General features: G+C 34.0%; 2 protein-coding genes across 3 annotated transcripts in view; one reads left to right on the top strand and one right to left on the bottom strand.

Moving 5' to 3' along the window:
• Positions 1–5055: 5055 nt before the first annotated feature.
• The window catches only part of LOC106135035 (collagen alpha-1(IX) chain), a 129834-nt gene continuing 118443 nt past the window's right edge, over positions 5056–16446 (bottom strand). For both annotated transcript variants that reach the window (XM_013335208.2, XM_013335207.2), the window contains 9 exons: positions 11715–11964; positions 10709–10806; positions 10398–10490; positions 9802–9945; positions 8942–9075; positions 8495–8674; positions 7900–8043; positions 7373–7456; positions 5056–7194 (listed from right to left, as the gene is read on the bottom strand). In XM_013335208.2, coding sequence (XP_013190662.1) covers positions 7089–7194; positions 7373–7456; positions 7900–8043; positions 8495–8674; positions 8942–9075; positions 9802–9945; positions 10398–10490; positions 10709–10806; positions 11715–11964 — 1233 coding nt within the window. In that variant the 3' untranslated portion in view covers positions 5056–7088. The remainder of the gene's footprint in view (positions 7195–7372; positions 7457–7899; positions 8044–8494; positions 8675–8941; positions 9076–9801; positions 9946–10397; positions 10491–10708; positions 10807–11714; positions 11965–16446) is intronic.
• LOC106135036 (cytochrome P450 6B7-like) lies at positions 14266–16304 on the top strand. The gene is made up of 2 exons (XM_013335209.2): positions 14266–15700; positions 15966–16304. The coding sequence occupies exons 1-2, from the start codon at positions 14338–14340 to the stop codon at positions 16136–16138; spliced, it is 1536 nt and encodes a 511-aa protein (XP_013190663.1). The 5' UTR covers positions 14266–14337; the 3' UTR covers positions 16139–16304.

Consider the following 16446-nt stretch of genomic DNA (forward strand, 5'->3'; position numbering starts at 1 on the left):
ATGTGCCCAGAGCTGACACATTAAACATCTTACCCACAGTTCTCCTGCCTCGTTTTCGGAAAAAATTTCCTGACTGCTGCATCGGCAGTATCAGGAGCCTCTCTTCCTATAGGGGCATCTGGTTCACTATCTGAATCAAATTGGACATATTCTTCACTTACACTTTCTTCCTTGGTCTTGGCTTTCTTATTTCCTAAACTTCTTTTCTTTTGCTTGGGTTTCTTATCTTTTGTTTTATTTTCTTTTTCAATTTTCTTCCTATTTATGACAAAGTTATGACCGAAGCCACAGCAGCCCATATTTAGGACCATAGTAATAGCCCATATTCGGAATTCTTAACTAAAATAAATTTGATCTTGTTCTTTACAAATCATATATAGCAAGCAATTAATCGATCGAAAATCATAAAATTAAACTTATATTTTGCAATAAAACACATGGTTACAGTATTTAGACCTAATTTTCTTTGATTAAACAACACATTGATACGTACCTCAGAAAACTTTTCGACAGCAGCAACACAAAAACAGCTGACAATGGCGACAGCTCGCGCGCGATTGACGAGAGTGAGTGAGTGCGATGTAAAAGCGAATGAATGCGATGGACGATCGTCGTTTGTTGTGTCATTCGACTGTAGGTTTTCGAGAATTGTTACTAGCCCATATTAAAGCACTAGCCCACATTTAGTTACTTTCCTCTACTTACGAAGTGGACACTTATCTGCACTATTGATCGTGCTATCGTCACTCGACAAATGACACTTGGAATCATGAAGAGTCCGTCCCTGAAAAAGCGGACGGTTTTTTCAGATAAATGAAAAAATCTGCATTTTTAGGAGTCATATTTAATTTTACTTCACCGTAAAAGCATCGGTTAGCAATAAAAATAACGTACAGAACGCAGAAAAGAGTCATTGGTATATGACCACAGTTAGATTTGAATATGTGTATCACGCTTTTTATTCGAGCACCTTCACTGTCTGCCCATCGGCGCTTTTATCATAGGATACATCGTACTAGATTCTCGTACCCACATACACGTGTCACGTCTTCATCCTTCAAGGGGTTGACAGAGCCTATAATCTTGGATAGAATCTAAGAACATGATCAGCTAGATGGCTAAGTGATGGAATAACGATTCATATTGTGCCATGTTCAATAGCCATTTAATTTACAATTTGTGCGGGCAGAACTGTCGCACAGCTTTTTAGTATATTGCATAAATAAACAATGTCTGCGGACCGTCAACTAAAGAACTCCAATTTGTCGTCAGCCCAGCATATAAACTTCAATGACTGCCATCAGCGTTCCCATTAACACACCCTTTTTAATCACGGACGAAATTCCGCGGTACAGTCGACGTTATAATGGGTATCATCGGCGACATTTACCCAAATGTGGTTGTTTATTTCAATTTACTTCTTTCGCACTTTCTGTTGTGAAAGTACTTTGTCAAATTTGGGTTTTTGGTTATTTGGTTTATTAAAATTAATGTATAAAGAATGCTTTTTGAAGATTCGCGTTTAAGTTGTTTGAAGGTTCGCGCTAATTTCTTTATTGGAATGAATAAGGAAAAGAGAGAGAGAGAGGTAATCTGAACTATGCAAAAAAATTACATAATAAAATTGCTAGTATAAGAAAATTGGTGAAAACCTAAGTGTTCCAATGTAAGTTATCGCCTTCGTATTTGGTTACCAAAGTTCAGCTACTTACAGGGATTATTATAGAGATAGGGGATTATATACAATGATATTAATGATTAAGGATAGGAGAGAAATCACTAGATCAGACAGAGATTTCGTTAACAAGGAATAAGGTGTAATTCTGCCGTGTGATTTCCGGCACTTTAGAATTACGAAGATCATTCCATATAGGTTCCCCACGGATGTCGTAAAAGGCGACTAAGGGAAAGTATAATAAACTTGGGAATCTTCTTGTAGATGATGGGCTAGGAACCTGTCACTATTTGAACATTAATTCCATCATTTAGGGATACAGCTGAACGTGCCTTTCAGTGTTTTTAAGACTGTTGGCTCTTTCTATCCCGCGGAAAAAAAAGATATAAACGTGACTATATGCATGTCAAATTTCTAGTTTGTCAGATAAATAACATTCCTAAAAGACTTTTTAACAATTGAACCGGCAAGTGATTCTCTCCCGATTGATTAAGTGGTTATAAAGAATATAGTTATTTGTAAATAAAACTGCCGCCAACTGTACACATCAAGCTTAACCCTTAAACGTGATCTCACATTAGTGTAATGAAAACAGCCCGGTGTAATACTTTCTCAATTAAAGTAAGCGTTTGTGGCGGGAACATTGTTGGAGGCCGTTGGGAAATCAACCGCAGCAGTACCTAATTCCCTCCAAGTGGGATGTTCAGCAAATTGACTCGTATGGTTACCCCTTTGAATGCAAAGCATTGACACCGGTTGAAACGTTAATGGGATTGCTTCGATCACCTTCATTATGTGTCATATACAATGCGGAATAACATGCACAACAAGCTTGCAGACACAAAGGATACAATTTCAGTATGGTTTGCTTCAGATCGTTAAGTTATCAATTCAGCAATTATAATTTTGATTTAATTGTTAGTATATGAGTAAAGTTAGATGTATGGTTGATTATAAATAGGGGTTGTGAGATGAAGGTTAAACATACATATATCAAACATAAATCGGTGTTTTCGAGAGCTGTTTTTGATGTTTTTGTTACTGTGGATATTTTATTTGCAAAATAATTACGGTTACGTATGTCCTTTATTTTCCATTGCCAAATGCTAAAATGCTTTAAATTTGATATAATTTTACATAGTTTAAGAGTAAAAATATGAAGTTAAGACGAATAAAAGAAGGCACATGACTTTTTTTTTAAAAAGATACTTGTAGGTAAAGATAGGCACTGAAGTCCGTATGAATTGTATTAAAATATCTATAATTAAATGAATGAAAATAATTTTAGCTGTACATAACGTTTGTATAGACACAATTTCATTGTTTCCATTTTAAGCCATTGCAAGCTGGAAGTATTTCTTGGTAAAAATAGAAAATCAAACACAATCTTTTTCCGACTTCAGACAGAGATCTCAAGCCGGATATCCGCGCTCAAAACCCTTGGCAATTGCACTTTTTTCCGGTACAAAGATAGCCTTTAGTATATTTGTATTTATATAAATCCGAAAAACGATGCCAATGTTTTCTTAAAAAGATTTTTAAAAGGCCATTTCCTCGATTCGTTAATGTCTTTTTAAATATTTGAGTCGTTCTTCAATTGTATTGGGTAAATCCGTCGTATTTTTTCTGTTCATTCGTAAATCTCATGCTGAGCGCTCAGTACAAAAATCAATGTTAAAATGGCAGGAAAATCATTCGTGGCGTCTTATATGCGGAAATACATGTTCGTGGTATACTATCCAAATAATGGAGAGCCGTATAAATTGGTACGGTCACGGCTTTATGCTATCTGGGAAACAAGTAATTTGGCGAACAAGTGAATACCCTACAAATCGCGAAAAAATACGAACTATGAAGATGCCAAAAACCGGTCAAAGTGGAAGAACACATGTCGGCATCGTAGTGGTGAAGAGTGCAATTGGGAAAAACAAAAGATAAAAACGACAGTTATCCGTTTCTTTTGCTCATTATCTTTTCTCTTTCCGCAAAGGCATCGGTTAACACTCTAACTAATGTACATAACTAGGAAAAGATTAATTGGTACCTGGAACAGGTAGAATTAAACCAAACTGTTGCTAAACGCGCACCGTTCGCGCATTTTATTTGGGCACCTTATCCACTAACCACCGACACTCTTTATAAAGTTAGTTACAAATATTGATTTAAACATTTTTATCTGTAACAATTTCAATATCAAAACATTTCTCAGCTTTCGAGTGGTCAAGTTACGTCCGGGCGTCTCATGAATGGACTTAGCAACAGATTTGAGCGAGGGGCAAGTTGGCAAAGCGGTTTAGTTCGACCGGACTGTTCCAAGTTTAAGAGGATTTCAGAACAAAACCAAGTCGAAATAGGTCGCTCAACGTACTGAAAACGTTATCGTTACAATAAAATAACTTCTCTTGTTTTATGAGGGATTTTCGTTCGTCTAAGAAGTATTTTGCTTACGACGCATTACGACGAATTCTTATTATTACGACGACGCTAGTCATGTTATTACGTGACTTATTAATACTTTTTAAAACTTGATATGTTGATTTATTTGAAGGATATGAAGACATCCTTGGAATAACTTATAACTCTTATATTCGTGAGGCAAAGTAATCTGATTTAATGTCGTTTTTTTTAATCAAGCATTAATGATTCAAAATATATAGAATAGTAATTGTTCGCGCGAGTCTTATCTTGTCCAAGTGAAATCAACGAATTCTAATAATAATGAAGATATAAAAATAAAAACTGAATGATACATTTTCACATACATTTGTAGGATACTGATTTTGGGCACTGTATATAATATATAAATCAATTTCATAAAAAAAAAAACATTCAACCTGCCTGTAATTACAAGCTTCACCACAGAGCACTGCAGTCCATCCGTACCATGTTCCAAGCTTTGTGGTCTCGTTCATCTTAAGACCGCAAGTAATTTTCTTTTGAACTCAAAGCTTATAAAATTGTATCATATTGCGTCATTAATGGAATTGAAAGATGAAGCATCTTTCTGTGGTTACTTGCGACTACTTTAATAAGAAAACTTGATACTGCCAGCCTAGTTTTCCGAGTAACTTTTATGACTGAAATAAAAAGGTATATGTGGCGGGGAGCATTGAAAAAATAAAAAATTTACTTTTGTGAGAAAATGCTCCAACATTTTTGACGTAACCTAATAAGAGATGTGAAGTACAAGTATGTAGAATTTTCTGTGTTTCCAACAAACATATTTATACTTGTTAAGTTGAAAGGAACGAATTGCACAGATTAAGCTTTGTTCTATAGCAAATTCAAGACTTAGTGATTCGATATTTAAATTGATTTTGTGGTAAAATATCGAAAGCGGTTCTCTTTGTAGGTAGGTAAAAAAAATCTTTACAGTGGAAACATTTATTTAAATTATTATACCATTGTATAAACACAGTCAGCCATTTTAACATCATTACTTATTCGATGCGAAGCACTTATAATAATACATTCATAAATGCTTATGGTATGTCATTGTCAATCATATATCTGCTTTACTGGTTTTAAAATCACAGTAACTTATTATTAGATGACTATTTCTAATGATCTACTAGTGGCAGTTCATAGACAAACTAACGCAGAAGTCATTGCAAATATAATACCTAAATAAAAATGTATTCGTTTTCCTGATTTTTTTAAATAATTTTACAAGTGCACATGTGTTATGTAATTCTTTATTAAATGTGATCTCCGATTAGGATTATTTTCCTTTTTATTATAACATTGTTATTTTTATTCACTTCATATTCAAAGACGTAACGAACACATTAGTCAAATGACTATAAAAGCAATTTGACAGTAAAAATCACGACTAGCCTTATTAAACTTATAATAATATGGTAATAAGTAAATAATTGCATATGTAAAAGAAATAAATATATTTTTTGTGTAACTAAATGGCACAATATAAACATGTGTGTCATATTAATACTTTACAAATTTATTACTAATTGCTTAGCAATTAACTTTTTAATTTCTTAAAAAATATTTTAATAACTTGGCTAAAATTACAATTTCCAAACTTAATACAATAGTAAATGAATCAGACCACAAAGTATTCAATATGTTTTTCTGAAATTAAAATTATTACAACATATGAAATTAATAATAACGAATATATACATTTAAATTATTATATTAATTAATTATCTAATAAAATATGTAATATACGTACGAAGTGAAGTACCTTACATTGCATTATTATTGCATTGATTTGTGTGTCATTCACATAAAAATAAATATTACTAACTGCGTGCTTTTCATTTTTATTACACTCCGCAGCTTTCTTTTCTTCCAAGTTAAAATAAACGTATCTACAAAGTCAAAGATATTTTGATTATTTCTAATGCGTACATATGGATGTTTTTTTTTTAAATTCATTTCTCAATGTACACTGCTTACTTACGTAACAGATTTCAAAAAAAATTCAATGTTACTTATGATTTTACCAAATTACTTACAATCATTTTTAAGTCGATACATATTGGACCAAAATATAAGTATGTCCACTAGGGTCTGCATTATTAGCAATACAATTTATTTACCTGAAAAATACAGTCTTAAAAGTAAATTATTTTTTGTTACAATTTTGATCAAAATTATGTATGAAAATTTCACATATACAATTTTATCGTTCATTCATCTTACTTACATTTTAAATACCAAAATAAAAAAGTAAAAATAAACATGACTTATTATTTTTCAATTATATACAATTGAGTACAAAACGAAATAGCGAAAAACGTATCTATACATTTGACTATACTTAGTACGATTTAGTAACTTTTCATGGCTTAAGCGTACAGCTTACTTAATAGGAATCTCAAGACAACACCAAATATTATTTTTATAAAATTAGTTTTGTTTCAGGTTTATTTATATATTCTATAAACGCAAAATAAATTAATTCAAGCATTAAGTATTATCGAAGCACTGATAAATTTACTTGGTCAATTAATAATCAATATAAAGTCTAATAACTAATATTACTTTTTTAAATATGTTGAAAGAAGTTATATTTTATATAGTAGTACAAATCAATTGTTAATTATTTGTAATTACTTTTTTGCAATAACAACTAAAGAAATAAATGATATCTCACTGATGAACATAAATATGCAAGCTGTGAAAAGCAATCATTTTAAATTTTAAACATCACTTAGATTTAAAGTTAGATTTGGTTAAAATTCTTATTTTGCAGAAAGATAATACCGGAGTTACAACTTTAAGTCAACCAATCTAGGTCAGCATTAGATTAATAATGCAAACTTAGATATCTGTTTGGTTTTTATTTTTATGTTGATTAATGTATGTGACACTAAGATTGTATATTATCTGCGCTGGCTCTGAGATTTAAGTTGAATTTCATTAATTGTACACAACGCTTGTTAGACTAATTCTCTCTAAATGGTTGAGCAAATATTTCGTTTAGTAACTGTTGGTATTCTTCAGCATTATATAAATAGTCTTCGTCGTCTAATAGCGCCGTTGAGTTGTACCTGTGAAAATATTTACGTTTAAGATTTTGATGAATATTTTATGTATTAGATGAAAGTATAAAAGTATGTTAGATAATATTTTTTCAGTTGACATTGTAATTGGTATTCGAAAAAAGTTTATTGATAATATAAAGTTATAAAAATATAATTATCAAAGTATTTATACATTTAATCATACCTTTTTGCTTCTCTTTTACTTCTTTTGCTAGCATTTGATGTTGCTTCGACACACAGGACAGCGAAGTGATTGTTGCAAGTGTGCCTGTAATGACAAATATTTATGTATAACGTTAAGTACAATAGCCTCTGCCTACTACTCCGGGAAAGAGGAGTGATTTTATGTATATATGTAAGAAGTTTGTATATACATATGTACGATACTATGTATGTCACTACTTTTAAGCAATTCCTATTGATATAGTATTTAGCATTATTATACATATAGCCGTTGTAGTATAAAGTAAATTGTGAACACTAAAAAAATAGTTAATTTTTTCTAATTTTCAAAATAGTTATATAAATGTTAATTTAAATTGATTTGAGGAAAAACATCATGTCACATATTATGTCAGGCGGTATTGTTTCGCCAAAATTACCTGATCTTTATTACCTTGAATCGTGATCGTCAAAAGTCTGGTAATAACAAACAATCAACATGTTAAGGTTGGGAAAAAAAGATGGGATGATAAGGATACAATAACTTACCGTTCCTGTGACAATATTTTGTGGGAATATAGTGATGCAGACATTCCCCTGCTGGCGGGGTCGCTGCTCTGCCACTCCTCGCAGAAAGCATCAAACGCCCGCTCCCCGCTCGCGTGTGCTCCGTGCCAAATTATTTTCTGAGGCCTTCAAATTATTGATATAATCATTAGCTTTTGTTCGAGACATTTTATTCAAAGTTCATCCAAATTTTCCACTTATTTTGGGTAATAAAAGAGATACAATTATGGGACCTTAGTAAGCTGAAGGAAGAAGGAGGAGGTGCTAAGAAAGGGACTTTATTATATACATACATACATATGTATGTAAAGAACTATTAAATTAAGTAACTAATATTATTACTTCTTAAACAGTTATCGCACCACCGTCTGGTCCAGAGGTACGACTGGCAGAGAATGCCTTATGACAGTAAGTCTACCTGTTAGGCATTTTACATGCATTGAGATTAAATAAATAAATAAATTCTTATAAAAGATCCCAGTGGACATAAATGTGTTGATGCATATATTAAGTAACAAATTATGAACATAAAAATATTATGGAAAGAAAATTCTCAATATTGAAATAACACACTCACCAATGCGAATCAGTCATGATATTCTTGCCGTTGAAACTGAATATCCTGGGGGATCCCCCCATCAGCCCCCCGTTGCCGTCGAAGATGTCCGAGAACGACTTGAACAGGACTTCCCCTTGCATGTTCAAGACAGGAAGATGGCGATCCGACGGGCGCACTATTGAGTCTAGGTTTTGGATTCTGAGAGAAAATATTTATATTGAAATACACAAGCTCACTTTCAAGGTTTTTTTTTCATTTATTTACTTTAATAAGAAAAAACATAAAAAGCATTACGAAAAAAATTTTAATCTACAAAACCTACTCGTTTTTTTAAGTTCGTCAGTCTAAACTATTCTTGACATGACCTTTCGCCATAACTTCTCCAATTTGATTAAATACACAATCTTTTCTATTCACTCAACTTATAAAATAGGTAAAATATAATCATAACAGGAGGTATAATACCTGTTTGTGATGAACGCCCTATACGTGCCCCTGAGTCCGGCCCTGCGCGCCTGTCGGTAGCAGGCGTAATCGGCACTCCGCACTCCGCCGTACATATTGCCCGGCATCGGATTATTCAACGCCGCCAAATGAATCTAAACCAATGTATAAAACACATAAAAAACAAATTACAGAGATCATTGAAAACATGGGATTTTTTTTCTGCGATGCTGAATCTAAGTTCCATCGTTAAGTCATTTACCTTGTTGATTTTTGGTCTTGGGACTTATTATGGGACTTATGGGGAAATTTTCGCATATTTGTGAACACTGTCACATAGGACTTGTTTAAGGCAAAAAGTATTATTCTACATGCTATAAGTTTTGTATGGTGGTCCGCCAGGACATGATACAAACTCGCATAGGGTAATTGTAAACAATAGGTTTTCGATCGCAATTATACACACACAAAAACACATTTCAATAACCAGATTCAAATCTAGTAATGAGGACGTTCAAAGGTCGCAAAAATATTTTATAGATTAAACATATCGTTTTTTATGTTTTAAATCTCAATTTATCGCCGATACTTTTTAATAATAATGATGAAGGATTTCCCGTGAATGTTTATTTGTTATCGGTTAAATGTAGAAAAAAAATTATAGCAGACGTATCTAATAAAAAGTATGCCCGAAGATACAGATAATACAGAAGTGACGCCCGTGGAAGGAAGGATGGTTATCATCCTTCCTTCCACGGGCGTCACTTCTGACCAACGTATTATCAGATCTTCGTCATTGGCGGGCCCTGGCATCCAAACCAATAAGAGGACGTAGTTGGAACTAACGTCAAGAAGAAGATGATGGACAAATAACTACTCACATAAGGTCCCGTGTACGAAGCGGAATCGTCAACTGAGTTAGATAAAGATGGGTTGTGGACCAGGCTCTCAGCAGGTATTGCGGGCTTGAACGGTGATGAAGTAGACGGCGGCGGTGGTGTCGGATGTGTCACTAATGATCCCAGCTATAAAAAAAGTATAAATTATAAAAAAAAAAGAAATGCTAAGTCCGTACACCAACACGTAATATTTATAAGTTGTAGTTTAAATTCTATTTGGACAAATTAAATCAAATCTATACCTTTTTTGATGTAAGTACATACATACATACATACAAAACATATTATCACGTCTATATTCCTTGCGGGGTAGACAGAGCCAACAGTCTTGAAAAGACTGATAGGCCACGTTCAGCTATTTCATGTAAGTATTGTACACGTTTTAAATAAAATTAGACACAATATGGACTCAGACGGACACAAAATTGAATGCAAAGCACAAAAAAGAAAGTAAAATAATATGAATCAGAGTCATCATTTTTGTTCATGTAACTAATTCGGCTCACATATTGATTCACGCAAATAGTCCCCGTGTTTGCATTTTCATATATCTCTAATAAAAAGTACAAGCAACTTACCAAAACATACTGCCAGCCAGAGTTGACTTTGACCACCAAAGCTTGTTCTTCTACTATGTACGCCAAAGTGCCAACAGGACTTGATGCTGCAGACTATATTATATAAATTTTTATTGTAATCCCTTATATTTTGTTAAATTTTAAAAGTACAAATCTACAAATACAAATAAAGAACTGATATCATTCTCGAAAAAAAATGTAAAAACAGATGGATCTTAAAGGCGTGGATCGTAGAGTAAGTTTGAAGAGAAAAGTGAATATTTTTTAAACGAAATAAAATAATTTGATAATATTCCAAATAATTAATCTACCTTCATCATTTCTGTAGTAGTATGGAAAACAGCAGCTGATGGCAATTTCTTCTCTGGCGTTGATTCGTCAGAATGGATTGGTGACGATGAAAAGGCGCCTGAAATTATAAGTCACATTATTTTACTTTAGTAGACATGTTGTTGGAGTGCAGCGCTCCTATCCGCTTCGATTACTCGGTAGGTAGGCAGAGTTACAGAAAACAGAGATTAGAGCCATGAGATAGTTCGGTACAGTCAAAGTAAGTATCTGAATTTGGAATTAAATATGTGTAAGATTTTAAACCTGAATATAAAACCTAGACTTGTAATTTCTTTAAACCATTTTATGATAATAGGTCTTTTTGTTTATCTATTAAGTTTTATCTTCATTCCGATTAAGATTTACACGTCCTTTCATACGAATTGCTAGCGTAAGAAGTATTTATTACAAAATTTTATTCTATTGGAATTATGCACTTTTCTTTCTTTCTTTTCTATATTATGGCTTCCACCGGACTTTCGGTGATTCTGCCAATGTCATGGTTAGAAGAGACACGAAGTTACAAAAATGGACGGTATACAATCAATTATGCACTTAAAGTATTTGAATTTCAATCTTTGTTGATTAGGTATGTATGAAGTATCTCTCTGTCACTCATAAACTTTGCAATCAATATAATAAATAGGTTCTTTAATTACATTAAAATCATATTTCGAATATCTTGTTTCATTAATTTATTTTAAACCTTACCATTTCTTTCTTTTTCCATTTCCTTATTATCCTTGGCTTTGAGAGCTTTAAGCTGATCGATCGCGCTCAAAGTTCCTTTTGTAAAGCAGCGTGAATATTAAAAATGTTTTATGAATAAATATTTACAATAAATACATCTACGTATACTGTCGTCAATACCATAAAATGATAATTCATTTATTTATCATATTTTGTACATCAGCTTTGGCAAACTCAAATTTTGATTAAGCTCGCGCATAAGGAATAATTGATCAATCAAAAATTTTATCTAGTTACCTGGTCTTCCATAATACTTGGTGTTTCCATGAACTGGATGTTCATCGTAATAATTAACTCCGGGTTCGCCTTTTGGACCCACTATGGACAGGCCTGGTGGCCCTGGAGGACCGGGTGGGCCTGGTGGTCCGGGAAGATAACGAACCGGTTCCGATACTACCCCAGGGGGACCTGGGGGTCCAGGAGCGCCGTCCGCACCCGGAGGTCCGGGAAGACCATCTAACCCTGGATCCCCTTTTTCTCCCTTGAACTGAAAATAAAGTTAAATAGTATAAGAATAATCAAGTGTAGAATTACTGAGTATTTATAATGTGAACTTCTTCCTCTTGGTTTTAGTCCTAGTTGCATCCTCGCCCCTTTGGTGAGGAGCTTGGGGTATGCCCTTGACCATGGCTCCTAGATTAGGTGAGTCAGGTTTTTACACGAAGTGACTCTCATCTGACCTCCACAACCTTTGCAGGAGAACCTAACACGTATTGGATCAATCCAGGTTATACATCGAGTTGCCTGAATGTGCAGGTTTCTTCACGATGTTTTCCCTCACCGTAAGAGCATCGGTAAGCATTCAAACTAATGTATACATAACTTCGAAAATAGAAATTGTTACACGGCAGAGGTGGCATTCGAACCTGTGCCTTTCTGCGCATCATGCATTTTAACAGGGTAAGAACCGATTTGACCACTGACGCGCTCAAGTATTTATACTTGTGAACTCATCACATATTAATAATAGTTGAATAAACCCACAATCTCTGAATCTAAAACATCCTACTACTATTATAAAGGCGAAAGTTTGTATGGATGTTTGTTACTCTTTCGCGCAAAAACTACTGAACCGATTACCATGAAATTTGGTATGTAGGTAGCTGAAGACCCAGAATAACACATAGGCTACTTTTTATCCCAGAGTTCCCGCGGGATTGATAGGGTTTCCATGCGGACGAAGTCGCGGGCGGCCTCTAGTCTAAAATATATCATGTTACCGTTTTAATGACAAAATCATTTTATTTTTTTGTTGTTATTATGTTTAGATAAGTGATTTGTCCGTCGTTCATTGTATATCTATATATATAAAACTCTTCCGTTACTGAGTGACTGACTGACAGACAACGCACAGTCGAAACTACTGGTCGTAGACAGCTGAAATTTGGAATGTAGGTTCTTTGGGATATGTAGGGGAGCACTAAGAAAGGATTTTTGGAAATTCTACCCCCAAGGGGGGGAAAAGGGGTAAAAACGTTTCTATGAAAAATCTTATTCCTTGGGTTTATAAACTTGAAACTTGGCATGAACACGTACATAGGCAAGTAAATATGTTTGACATTATAAGTTTTTTCAAACTACCCTCCAATCGTGATTTAGGGGGTGCGATTGGGTGACTGATTTATTAACGCACAGCCGAAACCGCTCGGTATAGGAGTCTGAGATTTTGAACAGAGGTTCCTTTAGTAACATAAGTGAGCACTAAGAAGGGATTTTTGAAATGTCAACCCCCAAGGGGGGGAAAAGGGATAAACTGAGCCGGGGCTGCGGGAAAGTTCTAACGAGATACCGTGGCCCCGGAACGCAAAGGGCAACTGAAGGAACGAGGTGGGTTTTAGTCAGTAAAAGTCTGACACTCCCTTCCGTTCCACCCAGAGCGGGAGAGGTCATTTGATGATTTCCCATCCTTAAAAAAAAAAGACTTTGTATGACAACTTTCAGTCGTCTCTTTAACATACATAATAACATACATAATTATGTACATACATGCATAACATTAATAACATCACGCCTTTAAATCCCTATTTTGTGTTAACACTACCCATACAAACAGCTAAAAGGAAACAAGTGAAGAGACGAAATTTGTCCGCATCCATTTTCACCTAAATTCTTAACGTTAATGAGATTTACTTTTTATTATCAGGTCAACCTAATAGCCTCACATGTACGTATAACTTCGTAAGAATTTTCTTTCAAGTCCTAACCGTTGAGGAGTTGTACCTTCCATCATCAGCTCATTCACATGGGATGATGACTATCAGACGCAAATACTTAAACAGATCTATGAAATTGTCAAAAACGTAATTGCCTGTAAATTTGAGGTTTGCCCTTGATTTCCCTGGAATACCATCATCAGATCCTGACTAGGTAACAACGGGACCAACTTGAAAGTATACTCTACCGAACAAAAAAAGAATCACGTAAATACTACATATAATAAAACGGTAAAAATATTTTGTCTGTACATTTAATATTTTGACTGAAACGGATAGAGATTTTTTTTTGCTTTTTTTGTCTGTCTGTCTGTATCTGACTGTATGATTAAGATTCAACTCGAACTTTACGCGGACGAAGTCGCGGGCAACAGCTAGTGACTCTATATAATTAGCCACATTATACATTTATGTATATCCGTTGATTTTGAAACTTCTGACAATAAAAACTCATTATTAGTTTTTCATAATATACTTATTTGTGTTTTAAATTGCATAAATTATAAGTTATTATAAATTTAATGAGTTGTTATCTTATCCAACATAATAACATTGATATGGTCATATCTTAAGCCAAATGTTTGTCATTATCACTCAGTTGTTTTTGTGGCCGCAGTAGTCGTGTGTGTTAAAAGAGCCACACCAAAATGTTGATCGTGTTTTTTATAATAATTGTGTTAGTTTTATATTGGTACGGAACTCGTACATTTCATTATTGGAAAGAAAAAGGAGTTAAACATGATGAACCACTGCCATTTTTGGGAAACAACTTCAAACAATTTATACAAAAGGCAAGCATAGGAATGATGGCTAACGAAATGTACAAAAAATACCCTGAGGAAAAAGTAGTTGGTTTTTATAGAGCAACTGCACCTGAATTAATTATAAGAGATCCGGAAATTGCAAAAAGAATTTTGGTATCAGACTTTAGCTCTTTTCATGCTAGAGGATTAAATCCACATAGGACGGTAGTAGAACCACTGTTGCAAAACCTCTTTTTTGGAGAAGGTGACTTATGGCGTTTGTTGAGGCAGAGATTTACTTTTGCATTCAGTTCTGGAAAACTAAAAGCAATGTTTCCCCTTATAACAAAGCGTGCAGAAAAACTGAAAATAATTACTGAGGAAATTACGGGAAGAGATTTTTATGACGCACGAGAGTTGATGGCAAGGTATACAACAGATTGTATCGGTGAATGCGGTTTTGGAATAAATATGGATTCATTATCAGAAGAAAACAACCAATTTAGAAGACTCGGGAAGCGAATATTTCAAAGGAACCTAAGAGATATTGTTTGCAGCGCATTGAAATTTATATTTCCGGAACTTGCAAAAAATTTGACCTTACTAACCCCAGAATTAGAAAAATCAATGAATAAAATAGTACATGCCGTACTAAAAGAAAGAGACAATAAGCCTTCCGGAAGGAACGACTTTATTGACCTACTTTTGGAAGTCAAGCAAAAGGGAAACATGATTGGCGAATCTATAGAAAAGAAAAACGCCGATGGCGTACCCGAAATTGTAGAAATGGAACTAGATGACATGTTACTGATTGCTCAAGTATTTCTCTTTTTCGGAGCTGGATTTGAGACTTCATCATCAGCATCTAGTTATACTCTACACCAGTTGGCTTTTAATCCAGATTGTCAAGTCAAGGTGCAAGAAGAAATCGATAGAGTGCTTGAAAAATATGATAACAAGCTAACATACGAAGCTGTCAAAGATATGAAATACTTAGAAATGGCATTTCAAGAAGCTATGAGGATGTATCCAGCTCCAGGTTATTTAATTAGGATGTGCACTGTACCAGAATATACATTCCCAGAATTGAATATAACAGTACACGATGGAGTCAAAATGATAATACCTATAGCGGCTATTCAAACCGATGAAACATATTTTAGTAATCCCGAACAGTTTGATCCCGAAAGATTTCGAGATGGAGCTAAGGACAACTCAAAGAAATTTGTATATTTACCGTTTGGAGAGGGACCCAGAGCTTGCGTTGGTAAGAATTATTGCTTATTAGTTTTTAAGCTTTCTTTTACTACTCACTTTATAATTTACTTAATTAACTATTATTTACGCCTTATAAATTGATTTTCTTCATTAAATAATATTTGTTGTATCATCACATTATTTAATTAATGGTACTAATCGACTACAGTACAAGCGTTGATAGTGTCCGTATTACTATTTTTTTTATAGTTCCAGTGAGATCTGCGATAACGATTAAACAAATGAAATAGTAATTAATAATTCTACTTCCTCAGGTGCGAGGCTTGGTATGATGAAGTCAATGGCTGGACTAGCAGCTGTCCTACAGAATTATTCAGTGGAACCCGCGAAATGCAGTAAACTAAAGCCTGATCCGGATCCGGCTGGCATCGTAACAGAAGGATTCGTAGAAGGGTTGCCCCTTAAATTCAAGAAGCGTTTACGTTAAAAAAGGAAGATTTAAGTATGTAGACTTTTGCCCGGACTTTTAAGCGTGAAATTTTTCGGGAATAAAAGTAACCCGCTATGACTTTAATGGACAGTGCACGTATCGAGAAGAGACACGGTGTGGCTGAAGTGTAATTTTTTTGTAATAATAAATAACTTTAAATTTAGAGTCGCTATGTGAAAATGTGTGTGTCCTTTTGGGGTGAACAGTCCAAAGAAAGGTATATTTAAATTAATTAATTATCAAAAAAATAAATCCAAAAAGTATTTCATGATAAAAAAAAATATTTTAGTATGGATTTCAAGACT

This window comes from Amyelois transitella, chromosome 11 (genome assembly GCF_032362555.1).
Source record: "Amyelois transitella isolate CPQ chromosome 11, ilAmyTran1.1, whole genome shotgun sequence".
NCBI lineage: Eukaryota > Metazoa > Arthropoda > Insecta > Lepidoptera > Pyralidae > Amyelois > Amyelois transitella.

Excerpts from the sequence above, each read along its gene's own strand:
- LOC106135036 (XM_013335209.2), top strand. The coding sequence starts at position 14,338 with ATGTTGATCGTGTTTTTTATAATAATTGTGTTAGTTTTATATTGGTAC. Across the intron at positions 15,701-15,965 it reads GGGACCCAGAGCTTGCGTTG|GTGCGAGGCTTGGTATGATG; the intron begins GTAAGAATTATT and ends CTACTTCCTCAG.